This window comes from Cyprinodon tularosa, unplaced genomic scaffold, assembly GCF_016077235.1.
Source record: "Cyprinodon tularosa strain WSP-4 unplaced genomic scaffold, ASM1607723v1 ctg4, whole genome shotgun sequence".
In the NCBI taxonomy this organism is placed as follows: Eukaryota; Metazoa; Chordata; class Actinopteri; order Cyprinodontiformes; family Cyprinodontidae; genus Cyprinodon; species Cyprinodon tularosa.
This window is the reverse complement of record NW_024039118.1, coordinates 707,519-726,903: the sequence shown is the minus strand read 5'-3', so window position 1 is coordinate 726,903 and position 19,385 is coordinate 707,519. Positions and strand designations below refer to the sequence as shown.

The 19,385-nt window shown below is 38.7% G+C and overlaps 1 protein-coding gene across 3 annotated transcripts in view; it reads left to right on the top strand.

The window, feature by feature from the left end:
* The window catches only part of pou6f2 (POU class 6 homeobox 2), a 118,202-nt gene that overhangs the window by 64,263 nt on the left and 34,554 nt on the right, over positions 1-19,385 (top strand). For all 3 annotated transcript variants that reach the window (XM_038297900.1, XM_038297898.1, XM_038297899.1), the window contains one exon: positions 4,573-4,874. In XM_038297900.1, the coding sequence (XP_038153828.1) occupies positions 4,573-4,874 (302 nt within the window). The remainder of the gene's footprint in view (positions 1-4,572; positions 4,875-19,385) is intronic.

Below are 19,385 nucleotides of genomic sequence, written 5' to 3'. Positions count from 1 at the left end.
GGATCTTGTGATTTGTGTGATGCAAAAAAAAAAGTGTTTCTTTGCAGTTTTGCAAAATATAACAATTTTGATTTGACTTAAAATCCACCTCATTGAAGCATAAAACTGTCTATCGAAAAACAGGAGTTTTTTCGAAACTGTAGTGTTTCCATTTAGCAAATTTATTGTTATTACAATTTGCGCAATTTGGTGGCTAATGGAAACACGCCTACTGATACCAGATACTTAATAGCAAATATTGCTACCGTTTCCACATAGTTTCCAAAAATGGCTGTATAATTTTTCTCAAACTGTGGCATTGCTGCCCAGGTGGCACTGAAAAGAAATTATAGTTATACTGGATTTATATTTGCGAATTCACGGGCATTCTCAGACTTTTTAAACTTCAATTTGCTTTTTTGATCAATTTTCCTTCTTCAAATTTGCACATTTCAACCTCAAAAGAAAATGTCAACACAATTAAACTGCACCTATTGAGGATTTATGACATAAGACCAATCCCTGTTGATGACACTTGAAATGCTAAAGCTTTGCTTTTGGCAGTGGTTGCAGCAAAAACATAATAAAATAATTGTCTGTTGTTGCCAAACATAGTTAGATCAATTAGCATAGCCTTCAGTACTATGCTTGATAACTATAAAAAAGAAGAGAACTACGATACAAGCGGCTTGGAAATTAATTTTAATTTGTTTTCAAAGATTCTGCATTAATAAACATTATATACATTATTTATGCCCTACTTTGAAAGTTTAAGCTAATACTACTTACATTCATATGCAGATATGCCCACTTATTAAATCACAGCTTCTAGAAGATTAAGAACAGAAATGTAATTCACTGCAAGTAAAACAAAGAGCAGAGCTTAAATGAATCCCAGAGAGTAAGGCACTGTACCAGGATGGTTGGCCAGGATACTGAGATAGTGCTTGTAATGAGAAAGCCCCCCCATCTCCACCATCCAACTTCTCAGCCACACAGAAAAACTAAAAATAGCATTTTGTCTGACGAACGAGCCAGCTTTGACCTAGCCTTACCACCTCTGATTATCAGTCTCTTTCGTCCTACAGCACTTCAGAACCCAGGGCCAGGACAGTCAAAGATAACAGTTGATTTCTTCTGTGGCACTACAAGAAAAAAAAAAAAAAAAAGTAAAAGAGAGATAGCTGACAGTTTTTCAAAGTAGCAAGTTTGGCGGCCTTACACTTCTCTGTGTGGATTTCTAAGCTGGTTGTTAAACATATAAATTATGCAGAAAAAGTAACAGTTCAGGATGTACCTGATCACTAAGTGGCGCAATCTCACCCTGTCCTCATTACAAACATTTAATATGGCAAGCAGTGACAACAGCAAAAAAAGAATCCCTCGCTCCTCCACCACCTCAGGCGTGATGACTAGGTGGAAGAGTCCCGCATAGTGCAGCAGACAAGTGAATATGAAACGCAACAAAGAGGCAGTGGGAGATATAATGAGCACTATAGGAACACAGCATCCTCTTGGCCTCTCTCCATTACAAGCGCAGCTCCAACTTTCAGCTCTGTGTCTGCTGGAGGAAGAAGCACAAACAATTAGCTGAGACAAGCCGTTTGGATTATGTGCTCAAGCAGAGCAATCAGACGGCTGCAGTTAAAGGAATGAGCTTTAGAATGCCAGTTGGCCAGTTAGAAAGGAGCAGAGGGTCAGTGGTCCTGACAGTCTTAACAAGATGACAGAATTTATAAAGCACTGCTGTTAAAGAATATAGTTACCTGCAGTGTAGCCCTGATAATAAGGCCACATGGGGCTTCTTCCATATTCCCTCTGTATTTGTTTTCTTTTGCTTCATATTCTTTTGTTGTGCCTCTTGTTCCTCAGCGTAATGGTTGGTGCCGCAGGAAATTCTTCAATCGTCTTTGATCTTCGTCTGGTTTCAATAATTTTATGACAGAGATCTCATTTTGCTCCCCTTTTGTTTTCTACATCTTTGTTCTCTTTCATTCTATCTTTAAATGGGGGTCTCAACATTTTGTCGTTGTGAAGTTGCAGAGGAAGAGAGCGGGTCCTGTCAGGGGCTCAGCACTCACAAGACAACTTGGCCCAACGTTTCAAGCGAGAATTGGACTCATGCCGTTCGCACAGTTGATATATAATTCATGGTGGGGGTGTGAGAGAGGTGTCAATGTGTCAGGAGGTAGAAGAAATATAAAAGTGTGCTGTTTACTGGCCGAGAGATGCCGGCTTCCTTCAACTGAGCTTCTGCAGATTGAGGAGGGATCTGATCTTCATCAAATGTTCATCCACCCCTGTCCTGGAATAGAAGTGACCCCACTAATCAAAGACATGTCTGCTCTGATGTTTTATTCATCTTTTATGAGACAAGCTAACTTAAATTATTAACGTACATTGATTCTGTATGTATGCAATCTTGACTATGCAGTGTCAAGGCTGCATTTATCTGAGGATCGTAAGAGGCATTTTTCAGAGCCACTGTTCCTGCTCTGTCTTATACTAAAAGTAAACTGTAAGACCTGTTTCTGATTGTGGATGGATAATTTCCACCAATAAAGTTCAACTAATAACTTTCTTTCTATTTTGTTATTCTTTTATTGTTTAACCAGGGCACTTTAAGACCTTTCATAACTATATTTTGATGCTTAATTTTTATTCTTATTTTTTCCAATATTTAGGCAATACAAAGAGCACAAAAAGCAAAGAGGAAAATAAATTAAAAATGTGTAGATTAAAAAGGTTTACATTTTTTAAATTGTAAGAAATGTCAGTGAAAGACCCTTAGGTCCTTGATATATTGGTTTGTTGTTTTTTTTGTTTTTGTTGTTGCATTGTAAGCCTTGTAGGCCTTCAGTCTGGTAGGTTGCACTGATTTTAGATGTTCCAACTACTTAAAAAACATTAATGGCGTATCGGTCACTGGATCCAACTCATGTAGGGATAAATCAGGCATAAACTTTACAAAAGACATTCTTCTAGTTAAAAATTGGGTAAAACTGTCCACTTTTCAAGAGAGCTAAGTGTAATCATAGACATTTTATTGGTAATATTTAAAGAAATTGCAGGTTAAAGAGATAAGATAAGAAAGAAACTGAATGATGGATTTTTCATCTGCTCTTATCCAAGCTCTTATTGTCTGGAAATCTTGTTTCAGTCATTTTCTGAACACCATAGGGCATATGACGGAGTATTAGAGCCAGGCTAGAGATTTTTGTTTTTGTTGTATTATTATTAGTTATAATATTACAAGACTTAAGTCGTGATATTACGAGAATAAAGTCATAATATTAGAATAAAGTTGAAAAATAATGAGAATGAAGTTATCATACCACAACCCGTTTCAGGAAAGCTTCGAGCTCTGACCAGCATATGACCATTTCCACCAAACAGCAACCTCAGTCCACTATGACATCCTGCCCAATTTGATGCTGGTGTGCTAAAAGATTTTCTAAATTGTCAAACTGATGCTAAAGTATAACTTCACATGATGCTCGACATTCCTCATTTTAGGGAAGAAAGTGCTTCTTGTAAGAGTTGTCATCAAATACAACTTTATTCTTGTAATATTAGGACTTTATTCTCATAATATTCTGATTTTATTTTCGTAATGTTACAACTTTATTGTCGTAAGTTTACAACTTCATTCTCGTAATGTTATGACTTAATTCCAGTAATTTTATGACTATTCTTGTTGCGACTTAATTCTCGTAATTTTACGACTTTATTCTCTTAATGTTACGACTTAACTCGAAATAAATAAAAAAATCTCTAGCCTTGCCCTTATGCTCAATATTTTTAAAGCTTTCAAAAATCTGACAGAGGCTTTTGAAAACCAGTGACATAAACAAATTGATGTTCAGATTTTATGCATATAAACTATGTTTTTATTGAACTTCGATTAATTTTGTTATTAGGCTACATTTAAAAAAAAACAAAAAACAGTATGTCTGAAAATTAGCTTTTGGGGCATAAAGAACATCTATCTTATATTTTCTATGAACTTATGGGTTTTCGGTGATGTTCCGGATTCGTGGAGCTGTTTAAAACGATTAGAGCTGGCTTATTTTTGAAACTACATAAACATTCAAAGTATCTTATAAATTCGTTTTCCTGAAACGCTATTATTGGATCCAATTAGTTAATGGGTTTATTTTCGATGTTAGTGTAAAGATGGATGTCTTTTTTCTTATGTGGTTTTAAGCCATTAAACCAAAGATTATGTCATTGTCCATATAACAATGATGACTTATGGCTCCAGAGAGAGAAGTTATATCAGTCAGGCTGAATAGCTTGCTAAATTAAATTCACTGGCTCTCATGCAGGCTAAGAACCCTGGAGGACCTTGTTGTGACTCCATGCAATTTACATGTGTCTCTCACTGTCCACCTTTTGCCACCCACACCTCCACATGTGCATATATTTCTCTCTGAGGTGTTGGAATGTACTTCAAATAATGAGAGCTTCTTTTTTATGTGCTAAAACACTTGTTTTCAGGTTGTCAGTGAAAGCTGATTTGAGTTTGTTGTGCTATATGCGTGAAATTTAGGATCTGACACACAAATCAATCAGCTGTCTTTTCATTAACAGCTACCTCAACACTGAACTCCCAGCTCCAGCACCTGCAGCAGCTCCAGCAAATGCAGCAGCACCACCAGCAGCAGCAACAGCAGCAGCAGCATCATCACCAACAGACTCACTCCCACACCCAGAACCAGCTACCACCCCAGCATCACATGACTCCACCCAGCCAGCAGCATACCTCAGTACCATCTCCAGGTTCCACCTGCTCCTCCACCTCTGGACACCCGCAGCCATCCCCACCACCAAGGCAGAATCAGTCACCAGCTCGCAGCCTTCCTTCCCCAGTTACTCCACCTATGCCTCTGCCAGTGAGTCCTTACTTCTTGGATGTTTTTGTAATTAACAGTAATCATCTAATGAGATTGGCCCTAGCATGAATCAGTTGTTTGACTACATTGCTTAAGCTTACAGTATATAGTATTTTTTTTTTAAATCTGTTCACAAATCATACTTTTGCATTGTAATCAGTACTACAACTACAGACAGATGAGAGGCTATGATTACTTTTAATTGCATTGTTCTGGTCATTGTTCAATGCAACTTTACTATAGATATCAGAAGTACCCAGAACCCTGATACTTGCCTAGATCTTAAAAACAAAAACAGTTATGTTTTTCAGTCCTTCTACAAAGACTAGAGTTTGTTTTTAATATTTTTCAGCTATTCATAATTAAGAAACAAAAATATAAGAACAATAATAAGCTTTAAAACGTATCATTTTTAAGTAAATGCATTTAATTAATTTACTAGCTTTAATGTAGAATCAGATTTTTATTTGATATCGGCAGATTCCCAGTTCTACATTAGAACATCCCCATTAAATTAAATGCAAAAATGGACAGTCACCTACTGTATGTTAATCCGGTTACATTGAGGGTTTGGATGACCTAGGATAAACTAAAACAAAATGAAAAGTGAGTCAACATTTCAGAGTTTTTTAAGCATTCTTTAAGTTGTTTGAACAACAATATTACAGAGACCAATATTTTCTATTACTGGTTTTTATTGCTTATGATACATATAGAGTATTTTGAATGTCTCAAGTAATCAACTGATCATTAAGACATCTTGAGAATATATATTTCCAAACCATTAAAGTAATATTTCTGGTGATAAATACAGGGCAGCTAGCATCCTGCCTTTCTCCAAGTAACTGCTGTAAATGGTCATCAGGCCATCCTGAAGGCTATGGTAGGAAATGTGACAATAAGAAGATGATATATGGATGGGTGTTTGTACTTAGATGGTATAAGCCGCGAGAAAATAAAAAGAGAAATTAGAAAATTTGGTTCTTAAAGACATTAGTCTATTTAAATTTATTCTGTGAAGTGCTAAACACAACTCTTCTAAACACTTCATATCTATTAAGAGTCTGCGATGAAATTAAGCCTGGTGGCCTCTGAGTATTTATTTGGATCACAAGGCAATGCAGTTTTTTGTTGAGGCTTTGCTCCCCTTGAGGATTTTTAACCCCTCAATCAGAGATGCAGAATGCATTTCCTTGTGTTGCCATTTCTCAATTTACCTATCCTTAGTCTTAGTAGACATAATCATACCTTTAATTTTTTGTTGTCACCTTTTTTGTCTATCCATCTCTGCCCCTCTGTGTGTCTGCCTGTCACTGTGTGACCATAATAACCTATTTTATATCCCTGTGGTTTCATTTCTGGTGGAAACTGGCCAGGGTCGCCTTTCCGTCCCCGGTCACATTCATCAGCGTCAGACCCTTATTGGGTTGTGGTGCGAGCTGCTTTATGGCCGGGATGAGTTGGGCTATTTGTTTCCCCTCGCAGCCCTCTCCGGCCCTGTCACGGCCTGGTGAGACTCAGCAGGAAAAACAGCCTTTGGATTTAATGGGCTCCAAAGGCTAGCCACTATATTGCACTAAACGCACCATCCAGTCTGAGTGACCAACACAACAGATTAGCACATTCAAACTGCAATGGGACAAGCTCAAAGACATAAAAACCCGGTCAACTGAGTCTAAATTTAAGATGTACTTGGAATCCACCTCCTGAGAAAGTTTTCAGACAGCAGATGAGATGACCAGTTGTCAAAAACCCGTTTTACTTCATATAGACTGTCTTCTTTCAAAAGTAGCATTGTGGGTGATTATGATGACTGAGGACAGACCTCTCTTTAGAGGGCAAAGAGGCCACACCAGGTATCATTAAGATATTGTCTCATCAAATAGGATTAGGGAATGTGTTTGTTTATGGGAGAGGCAGAATTGCTATAAAAGGCTTAGTTTCTGGGGGGGTCATTTCTGGGATTGCCAAAGAGAGTGTCACCCAACACGTGACTCGCTCAAGGACAGGCCGTGGCCCTCAGGACACGTTCAAAGTTGCAGTGGGATTTAAACCCCACCTCCAACCAGTTGGGTCAGCGACTGGATATCCACTGAGATAAAAAATAAAAAAACACCCTGAATAAGCTTAGTTTTAAATAGAGAAGCAGCTAACAAATATTTAATGTTGAAAGCTATTTTATTATAATTACATTTTTTAACAGTGGAGTTTGGCATTTATTGTTAATTCCAAAATCTAAAAGACTTGAATATTTAAGTATGAAAATACCTATTTATAAAGTTCCCTGTTGCCTGATGCCTGCTCAGGAAGTGGGTTGATGGAATTAGCTGGACTTCCTAAAATAGGTACTGGTTTTAAGCCCTGCTGTTTTTATTATATTTAACTGTGTTATAATATAGATTTGGTATAGTCTAATTTAAATCTGACTTTTGACTGGATTTGACTAATTTTGTTACATAATCCTGGCTATAATTTGGTTCACTTTGTGTGTTAAAATGGCATTTATTGTTAAGAGACGATATACTGCATGCAAAAACTGAATTAAACTAACTAAATATCAAATATGAAACATCTGAACTGAAACTTAACCCAAAACAACCATATTAGGTCACTTATCAACACAGTTCCTAAGGTTAAAAAAAGCTTCAATTTTTTTCGTTCATTTGAAATGAAACATTTTTGAAATGTAACATTACCATGTGACATATATGTATGCTGAAACCAGTTACGTTCCAACACTGTAGCTCAGCTCAATTATGATATAAAAAGTATTTATGTTCACTGAAAGACAGATCAAAAGGTTTTAGTGAATTGGTGATGAGCATTTTCACAGTCAGACTTTAAAAATGTCCTTGTTTTTTTTTTGCAGAAATAACCTTTACCTCTGTGAGTTGGGTCAAACATATTAGGTTACAACAATTTACTTGAATCTAGCTCCAGTAGAAGCTGGTGTAACAGTTTATCAGCTGCTGCACTCACATATTTCATCTCTGAGATCAGGGCTTTATGCTTGCCACATTGAAACTTTAACTGTAATTTGGCTTTATTGTCCATTTTCTTTACTAATCTCTGTCCACAATTTCACTTCTAGGCTGATATTACTAATGTTGTTTATATGTCCACATAATGTTCATTCCACATAATACCATCTATTTTGTGTTATCTCCAATAAAACATGATGCTATCAATCCTATTTTTCACAGCTAGAATGTGGTTCTCAAGCTCCTTTTCTCCATAAGGAATAATGGTCACTATAGAGATGTACTGTTATTTTAGTTTACTTAAGCCACAAAACATTTCCGCTGAAACGAAGGTCTTTGCAGTGGCTTCTCCCTCTGTGGATGGGCTTTAATCCCATGCTGCTACAACACCTACTGTGGATAATGATTCTAAGTAGCTTTTGCAAACTTTTTCATTGGGTGTTTTCCTACTGTTCTTTGGTGACATGCATTATTCTCATCAAACATGTCTGTGTCTGTCTCCTTCCTAGAAGTAGTATGATTTTATAATTTTAATGCTTCCAAGGAATAGTTTCAGCAGAAACTGTATCATAGGGTGAACCAGAGTTTTTGGAGTTTGGCATTTTACCCCCTAATATCTTCAACATTCAACTCTAGATGAACTTACAAATTTGTCACCTTTTCAGGGAAGTGTTGTTACTTTTCTCTGCATTAAGAAGCTTAAGTCATCACGTGTTTTATACCCAAATAAACTGCCATTTAATGACAATAGAGTGGGTTCTTTGAAACTGTCATGTTAAAAAAAAAAATATATATATATATATATATATATTTTTTTTTTTATTTTTTTTTTTTATCAAAAAGGGAGATTGAATATAACTTATAGGGGCTTTCTCAACAAGTTTATGTAGATGCTGAACAATGTTGACAAAATGATTTCCTGTAGCAGGCTGTCTTACCAATGGTCTGGAGAAGCCTCTGATTCAAGACACCTTGTTGTTGGACAACAGCCTGATGAAGAGGGTTCTCAAGGTGACATATATCCCAAAATAAGAAAAAATTGGTAAAAATTCTTCTGGCTGCAACACATCCAGCATCTTAAAAAACAGTTTTTCTCGGCTCTGATCGGTATTCAGTGAGAACATGAGACTCAGGTCAACCCGCTTATTTATGTGATACCATTGAAAGACACATATGGACGTCACCACACTACATCATTCACGTCTGATCTAACAAAACAACTCTGCTTAAATTCACTAAACATTGTGCAGGAGTGGTGACAGAGATCCATGTGGAACAAAAGAGAAACACAATAAAGCACACTCACTATGCATTGGCTCCGTTCTGTGTTGCTTTCAGTTGTTTACTTTCCTGATTTCTGACGCACTGCTGACATCATCAAGACTAACCCAGCGGGATGGCATCACCAGACGCACAGTGGTGTGGGGACAGAGGCCCCTCAGATCCCGCTTTTTTTGCCAATGGGAAAGCAGCCAAATGTCAACTGTTAGCGGATCGAACCTGCGTTCAAAAAATCTGCGTTAAGCCGCTAATTTCAGTAGGAAAGAGGCTTATGTTAAAGCTCTCTAAAATATAAACAGCATTAATGAACACTGATTTGAACCTTTTCATGCACACTGGTCTGTAGTAAATGTGGATGTCCACAATCATTATGGTCTTTTAGTAGTCTTTTACTTTAATTGCAGCAGAGGTTTTTAACAGGTTTTAATTTGTTGTTGGGGTTTTAAATGTTGAAAATAAAGTCAGAGGATGGCAATTTTAGTTTATTCACGCCTTACCCAGATGACCTGGCCTGTGCTCTAAAGTGCAGTCATAATTACCATAAAGCAATGATAACACCCCCTATTTCCTGCTGGCATTATCCAGACAAGTAGGATCACTCAGCCATTCAACTATTTGCTGCAAACATAATGCCAAGCTGCTTAGAGACAAACATTCATTATGTTCCAATTAACGTCTTATTGTAGCTCCCCTCTCAGGGGAGACGTGTGATACTCATTGTAAACTGGTACTGAGAAAATCCAAAGCACTCATTACATCCCTTGAGCTTTTTTTCTGGTTTTAATTTCTGTGACCAAACTCATTACCTTCCTCATTAATGTCCTTGTTAGAATACAAATCCTGCCACGACAGATCATGTCACCATTAGTCAATAAGGTCTGGCTTAGATAACGGCAGCTAATTATCCTAAATGGAGGAAGGATTTAACTTTCTGTGCCACCCCCACTCACTTTTTAACAGTGATGTTGGATGCACTCTGCAGCTGCCTAAAATAGCCACCAAAGTGATGACAAATGTACATGGAAGGAAGAGGGAGGAGGATTATGAAATTTGCTTAAGTGCGTTAATGGGCTGATTGCAAAAGCGAGTTGGATTTTGCTGGAAGTTGATTGATTGGAGCTGGGGGTTTTCTCCACGCCCGGAGAGCTCAGGGATTTGACAAGGTAAAGGCGCGCCAAGTCTGTTACACCGGAATTGATCTTAATTAGATCTGAAAGACCTGCCACAGCAGAATGGTCGCGGCGATTAAAATGAAAAACAGGAGAAATTACTGATCAAATTAATCATAATGTCGGGCTACAGCTGTAGGTCTGGTGTAATTTGCCACTCCAGTGAGTTACATCAGCCCAGGCAGGGAAAGGGGAGGCGTTACATACTGATCCATGGCAATGGGAAACTTAGGACAGCCTATCAAATCTCTACTTCCACTGAGTGTGCCCAGACCCTCCTGACCCTGCTACGACATCCTTTGGACCCCTAGAATCCCTCCCTGATCTAATTTTTTTCCTTTTTTTTATTACTCACATTATGTCCTCTCCCATTCAAAACTCTCAGGGTCTGTCTTGAACAGGAATTTTCTTTTATCAATTTCAAGGTCTGGATGAATGTGGGACTAAGAAAACTAAACAAATTGATGATATTATTTTACAGTTCAATCGCATATTGTTCACACCCCTAAAACATTTAGTTATGAAATTATTATGAAGTTATTATATTATTATAATTATGAAGTTATTTTCTTCAAAACCTAGACAATGTTTCAGATAGGAAATCAGACGAGCATGTCTCCAAATATGATAGACCTAATAAAAAGGAGTGTTAATTAGATAATTAAATAATTGAAACGTTGTAATTTGTTTTCCAGCAATCAACCCTGTAGCCTGAGTTTCACCCTTGACTGCCCTCTGTAATAATGCTACTTGGTCTGCACACCTCCATGTATCCAACATAAACCAACAGCGTTCTTCACTCACTGCTGACTGCACTGCTGTCCTGGTTCATTCTCTGGTCAGCTCCTATCTGGATCATTGCAATGGCTTCCTGTCTCGTTGTCCTAGACCTATACAGAAACTTCCGCTTGTTTAGAAATAGTGTTGGACCGATACCAATACCAGTATCGGACTGGGCCTAGATCCAGCTCTAAAATGGTGGTATCGGTATCGGCCAGGGGTACCATTTTGAGAGCCAAAAGTTTATTTAAATATTGTCACCCATTCCAGGTAGGCAATAAAAAGTTCTAATTCTCTTAATATTAGTCTTTTTCCTGCTTGACAAAGGTAGGCAGCAGCTTGACGAAGCCATGATGGCAATTATTTTACATCCAAGTAGTATGCAGTTCTTCATATATACACACATCAATTTTAAACAGATGGTATCGGTATGGGATTCGTATTGGCCAATACAGCACAGCCGGGTATCAGGTATCCGGTATCGATTTCGGGGCCAAAAAGTTGAATCAGTGCAACACTTGGAACAGAGATCCACAGCTAATCACAGAACATCATCTTTTCATCACATCACTTCTGTTGGTCTTCAACAGCTTTACTGGCTTCAAAATAATACTTGTCATGTTCAAGGCCATCCACCACCTTGGGTCCTTACTGTATGTCACAATGGCCCCCTTTATATTAACAGACCAAGCCTGACTCTTAAGATCCTCATCATCCATCAGCCTCACCGTTCCTCCACCATGGGATACAGAGCTTTCAACCGTTCTGCCCCTCGATTCTGGAACTTTCTCCCTTTACACATTTACAACATTAACTATTTTTGTACAAATCCCACCTTCTTTTTAAATTAGCTCTCAGTCTCATCTCCATTCTTTTTTTTTTCTGCCATTCTTGGTTTTGTTGATTTTTCCACAGAAGTCCTGAAAGGTGCCTGATAAATACAATGTACTCAAACCTTCTTAGAATTCCTAACCTTTTTTTTTTTTTTGTAGATTTCCAGTGGTATTTTTAAGGTATTGTGTTTATCTATAAGTTCTATGTCTGTCTATACCATTACTCTAATCCAGTGGTTCAGAACCCTGGTCCTCAGGGACCCCTACCCTTCATGTTTTAGATATGTCTCCGTTCTAGATTACCTGATTCAAATTAGGGCTCCTCCTCTGCAATGAAGTGCTGCAGAAACCTGTTATCCATCCATTCTTTTCTTGTGTGATGCAACAAGGAAGCACCTAAAACATGCAAGACTGGGGTCACAGGGGAACAAGGTTGGGAACCACTTTACTTATCTTTAGCTCATCCATAGATTGTGTGTCAGTATTAAGTTGGGACTTAAACAGAAGAAAAATTTAATTAACTAGCAAATACTGGTTTGCTTCCTCTTTCCTGTTTATATAAATAACGCTTGATAGGAACTTTATAGAACATTTCACTTATAAGCATTTTGGGTTTTTTTTGTTTGTTTTGTTCTTGTTTTTCGCATTTTTATACTAATTTAAAACCTTCTTATTTATAATAAATAGGCAATATTAACGCCTATCTGGTCTTTTGACACCTTTAAATTCAGGTTTACCTGGACCTGTGGTTGTTAAACCAGTTTTAAAGTGACAAATAATTAAACATTCTGAGTTTTACCCTATAAAGCCTAAACCATGAAATAAATAAAAATAGAAAACTAACTTTTTGAGATTGCAATGTTTATTGAATATTCTGACAGATAAAAACAATAATACATACTAGTTTTCCCATTGGCATTTTAATTTGTACCATTTTGGACACATTGGGCATTTCTGTATAATTTATGCATTTTCTCTGCTGTTATTGATCCTATTGTATACACCAGCTTTTTCAAGAACATAAATATCACACCGATGATGTAGAGGTAAAAATCTCATGTATCAGATATGATACACTTGGCGATACAGGGTTAAGTAAGGTCCTATATGAACAAAATACAACTTCTAATACTGTAGTACTGCATGCACAGTGTAGGGCTATAGTATAATTTGTATTTATGTTTATAGAGATTATTTTATCTTAAAAGATAATTTGGTATCTTTTATTGATTCAAATATCTAAAATGAGACTTGCAACATTAAGCCTTAAAAATTAAGCCCAAATACTATTTGAGCAGGTCCATAGCACAGCTCAAACATCCAGAATTTTGTTTAAAAAAAAAGCTTTTATTTATTTTTTTTATTTGAGTGGGAACAGCTGAAAAAATCTGTAATGAAAAACTTGGAGGAACCCTGAGCTCTGCTGTTCTTGTCATAGTTGTCTTGTCACCAGCATGTTGTGTGTTCACTAATAGCCTCTGACCTCGGTCCAGTGTCTGCCTGGCTGGTTTTCTGTGGCCCAGGCGTCCTGTCTTCCTTGTCTGTCAGGCTCCTGCCGTCTGTCCCTCTCCTCCTCACGGTTGTCTCCTTGATCGTTGTCAGAGCTCCACACCGGCCCTGTCCACTCTCAATCCGCACACTCATAGGGGTAATTACAGCCTAGGGGCCTGCCCCCTATCCCAGTGCTCCACAATTTACCACCAAAGTGTCCACAGACATCTCTCTTCTTCCCCACTGCACCCCGACATCACAGTACCGCAGGGCCTCAACCCACAAGTGCTGCAATTACCTGAGTCTCTCCTCCATCCTTTTCTTTCTCTCAGCTTTTTTCGAACCCCCCTTCCCCTCCCCTCGCTGTCCTCTCCTTCCCGTGGCTCCCTCAATATTCCCCAGCAATCAGCCTTCATTAGAAGCCTCTGGTGAAAAACCATCGTCACCAAGGTCATCTGCCGCCAACCACAACGGCCTTTCAGAGGCCTGGCTGTTTGCACTCTCCGTCTTTTCCTCACCTCTTTGCCATCATCCTGCACCCACCCTTTCTCCACCCTGCCTTCCCTTCTTAAAGCTTCTGCCCATCTTTGTTGCGTCATTAAATGTCAGACACTCATAACTGTTTTCTGCTGCTTGCCCTTAAAATATGCTCTGTCCAATTTGCTCCAAATGTCCTCTTTTTTTATGGGTGGTGGGAGTTTCTTCCATTATAATAACACGTGCAGTAAATGAGCCCCACGCGCCTATTCATTGATTTTCCAGATAAACGCAGTGTTCATTCAATTTAGCGAAACGGGGGTCCATCGTTCTGTTGGATATTAAATCAAAATTAAAATGACATGCTGAAATGTGGATGCTGCGGCTCTTACTGCAGCATGTCAGAGGTAATGGAGTCACTTAAGCTGAGAGGGAAGATACCCTCCATCTGCTTCATGTCTTACCAATCGGAAAACACTGAAAGCTGTTGTAAAAAATATATACATAAAACTGGAATGTTATTAAATATCAGATTTTCTAAAGAGCCTGGAATTATGTAACGACTGTTTCCAGATAGGGATAAGGATGTGGGGTTTGGAAAAATATCAGTATTTTTATCCATCTAACCAACAATCATTGTTCTTACCTTCCTTCCAATTTTTTTTTCTTAATAGACTTATTATTGTAGAGAATTATCCCTAAATTAATTCTATTTGATGAGCTAACAGGACAAACAACTCCTGATAAAGATTTTAAAACCCGTCATGAATTTATGAAGAAAGTGTGACATTTTAAAATGTCTGTTATATTGGGGGAGCAGGTTTTTTTAAATTTCAAAAAGGTGAACTAGGGCTGTTTTGCAATTTATATCACAATTTATTTTCAAGTTAACACCTAACAAAAGTGTTACATTGTTGGTTAAATTTTTCTGGATTTGGTAAACATGCCTCCTCTTTGACAATTTCATAAAACAAATTTGACTTTGCATTTGCAAGGAACTAGAAGAGTTAAAGTAGAAGAAAAAACGTTTTCTCATCCCAAGTATTATCCAAATTGTCACTTGTTTTAAGTCCAGCCCTGTTAAAAAAAGTTTGAGCATATATGTATGTATGTATGAATATCTGAGTGCTAGCAGCAGCGTTTTGATGTGGTTGTGTGGTGTAGAGCATGAACAGGCCCCCTCAGCTCAACTTGGCCTCTTATTAATGCACAGCAGATCTGGCTCTTAAGAAGGCAGAAAATTGCCTTACATAACAAGCGCTGCACAATTTAGAAATACAAATGTGCACTGTTGACTGAAGCAGAAAATAAGACTGTTGCCCATCAACAGCACCGCATTTCATATGAATAATTATAAAGCATGGGAGCTAGATGAGGAAAACAACCTGACCATGACAGCTCTACTACTTTTATTTACTTTAAATGAGGGATTAGGCAGGGAGAAAATCTACAGACTTAAGAAGCAACGATGAACCTTGAATTTCTAAATAAGAAGAAACTTAAATTTATCATATTTCAGTGATTGTTTCGGCAACTCTGTGGACATTTTCACTTTTAAAAATGGCTCCCATTTTTAACCTTGTACCAACTTTGTGGCTTTTCTTGGTTTTTTGGCCTTTCAGCCATCACACAGTTGATGCTTCCTTTACTTTCCAAGGTTTGCCGTTCTTATAAACCTGGCCCCATTACTTTTGAAATGTGCAGAGGGCTTCCCGCTCAGACACCCAGCAGAAAGGCAAAGCTCCCCCGATCAGCCCACATGCACACCGGGGGCAACTCGCATTAGACGCCCACATGGGAGCCCTCGGATGAAGCGCCGCGCCAGGGCTCACCTAACAGTGGATAAGGAATAGGGTTTCTTTAATTATGAGGCAGGGCTGTGACATTGAGTTCCCCCCTTTCTCCTCCAGCAGCCTTTCAGACACCATCTAAGTGCTCCGCTCCGCTGAGGAGGCCAGTCCCCCCGCGGGGCGCGATTCCACTGCCTGTAATTTCTGATGCCCATTAGTGACCGCAAACAGAGCACCGGGCTCACACAAGGAATACAGCCATGCTGCACCGCCACGCTGTAAAAAGACCCTTTTAATGCAATGTTGTTACATTATGCCCTCCTCATAGACCAAGTCAAAAGTCCCATTTGTGGTCTCTGGAGGATATTATCAGAAATTCTTTTCCAAAGCGTTTTAGTCAGGCTAAGCTGTGGTTGGTATATATTTTTGCAATCTACTGAGAGCTGTTTGAATGTATGGAAAGATTTTTTATGTCTGTGCTTTTTATTCCTGATTATTGGTTTTATTTCCCCGGTTTATTTGTTTTGGGAAGGATATCTATAAATATTCTATATATATATATATATATATATATATATATATACAAGTTATTGACTCTGACTATAGATGTTAATATAATATATTTTTCCCGTTTAAATTTTTTATTTTTCTTCCTTGGGGATTTTGGCCTCTGTATGGGCAGCTGCAAATTGGGGCAGATCTATCGCTGGAATCTAAAGAGTTTATCTAAACTCTCCAAATTCTGATGGAAAGATACAGTATGTCAAAATATACCCAGCTAGAACTAACCCTGAGGGAGCTACAAAGAGAGTATGGTTGAGGTAGATCTTGCTGAGAAGTATTTAGCTGAATGTAAGTTGGGATACATTTTTGCATTTTTTATTTTTTTTTTTTGCCCGTATGTATAAATATCCCCATTTGTAGATTAGAGAAAATTCACATCAATGTTAAACTTGTGCACTCCCTACAATTGTTGTAAATTATACCACTGTGGAAGAAGATCAATTCACATACATAATTAAAAGACAGATATAATAAGACTTTTATTCCTATTATAAGTGTGTTTAACCTTCTCACTGGAACTGTACTTTTCATTTATTCGCCCCTCCACTTATGTTGATTTAGCCTGAGGTGTTCTTTTGGAGATAAAGAGAAAGACGGTAAGGCAGAGAGCCACAGGAGAAGGGAAGAGAGGGTGGTGGATTTATCGATCAAGGGTGACCACATCTTAGCCACAGAGCCCCTCTCTTGTGATTAATCTTCAAGCTTAGAGTCGGCCAATGACACATGACAGGCCTCCTCCTCAAACTCCACCATTTCTCTTCATTACTGGCTGTATTTTTGGACACCACAGAGGGGAGTAATCATTTACCTTTATTGTGTTTATAAAGCTGCGGCATGGATGACCCTTCCTATATTGAATTGAGGACATCAAAAGATCACTGGACATTGATTAGGAGGATATTAAAGTCATTCAAATGCTATATTTATATGTCAAACAACAGCAGAGTGAAAAGAGATGCAATTTCCATCCAAATCAAAAGAAACTGGATCTAATCAGCCTGGTAGAAAAAAGACATTCTGAATAGAAAGGTTGGAAAATGTTAATGCAGCTCATATTTTCACAAAGGTCTGATCTTAAGACTCACTTTCTCACTCTGACTGTAAACATACCCTTGTTGCTACTTTATAATCATAGCTGGAGCAGCAGTAGATTTACTGCTACTCTGGTTGCTGCCATGATTTCCAACCCAGCGCCAATGTAGCACAGAAATAACTGCACCAGATATGTCACTTCATGAGGCTGAAACGGTCAGCACTTTCCTGTAGTTACTTTATCACCAAGTAGTTTCAGATTTAATACATCTGGAAACAGCTAAACATTATAGATCATTTCCCTGAAAGAGAACAGTGTAAGAAATTGTAGCATGTTTAATATTATTACCTGCAGTGTTCTCTAACTATATGAAATGTACTGCAGGATGTGATTGATGATAAAGGACCCACTCTGAACCAGTGTTCCTTTACAATTATCAACAAATGGGCCGGAGCAAATTTTATGTAATGATTAAAGCTCCTGTTAATTTCGCATGAAGGTAATGAGTGGGGAGATTGACGGCCACTGTCCTGCACTCCATCATCCCTTTATAGTTAGTTTAAACGCTTTCATGACTTTTCTCCTTTTCATTTGCATTTTACCTCATTAGATGTGGCCATTTCGACGATGGCCATTTCCTGGAGTTAATGCATTTTATTTGATCAGCCAAACCTCCTCTGTTAACTAGCTGTCATTCCGGAGTTTTCATATGACATCACTCCATTAAAGGCCGACGTGCCACCTCAGCCCCCTCCACTTCCACACCCATCCCTCTCCACTGCCTTAAGCAATTACAACCTTCAACTGTCGCCAGATGCTGCATTATTGTACTCTGCCGGGTGTTATCTGCCCCAGTTGTTCCATCCGTCTTTCACTTCTCTATGTTTTTCCTCCAGAATGGCTCTTTTTGAGTTTTATTTTCTCACAGCGGCCGAAGCTGAGGCCCATCGGTGAGCAATAGTCAGAGCTCGCGGGGCTCAGAGTGCACAACTTCAGTGTGAAGCCCCACCGGCCAAGGGACCAGAGGTGTTTTGGAGGGCCTAATGGCATTTTGATGTTCATAAGCACAGCGGATGTGAGGAGGGGGAGGCAGTTGGAGTGGTGGGGGATCGAGGGGTTTAGAGAAGGACGAGAAGGAGAGTCAGTAGAGGACTGTCAGCAGAGGACTAGCAGAGTTCTGACAGACAGAGAACGTGTTTTCTCATGTCACAGCTGATTACATTCACTCTGGAGTAGGAAAGAGCAGGGAGGAGACAGGGATGGTGGGCTGGAATCACACTGGGGAAGCTTCCTTGTTGTTTCAGATAAAGGACATTCCTCCGAAGGAGAAACAAGAGTGGTATTGACTGCTAATTTAACCTGTTGGGTTCACTTTGACACAGTTTCGATGAATAAAGAGAATACATTTTACACAGCCCTGAAGCCAGACAACTGACATAACATTCCCATTTTATATTATGTCCATCAAGTTATCTTTTTTCTTAAAAGAAGAGGGCTGACTAAAGGGGCAGACGAACAGCAGTGATGCTGCAAACAATCAGTACCACTTGGCCCTTTGACCAAGACGGTAGCCAAGGCGGGACAACAACAAAGGCACAACAACTGAGAGGGGCAGATTGAGGGGTCAAACCAGCAACCTACTGCCCACAGAACAAGCCCCTGCTGAGCCACCATCACCCCTACAGGGACATATTTAACTACACTGTTCACACATATTGTGGCCTGTTTCATAACTCAATGCATAAACCTGCCAATATTTCCAAATCCTACATCTTCCATGAGAGAAAGAGGTTGGAAGCTCTACTGGATTAAATGTACCTCCTTTGCTGGACTCGATAAAGCCTTCCTGTTATCCACGGAAGGTCTTGTGCTCTCTCCCTGACCTAATCACTGTCACCTCTTTAATAGCTTTTTTGTCAACTAACTTGATTTAAAACACCTTACCAAAACTGCAAACAGTTAACATGAGTCATCTTCCCTCAGTAACATCAACAACTCGAACCCTGAAGAATTTTGTTGCCCTTGCCAGACCTAGCGATTACTACAGTATGATGAGTAATTGGAAAATCTACTTTTGAGTTTATTTCAAGCTGATGGAGCTGAGAGCCATCC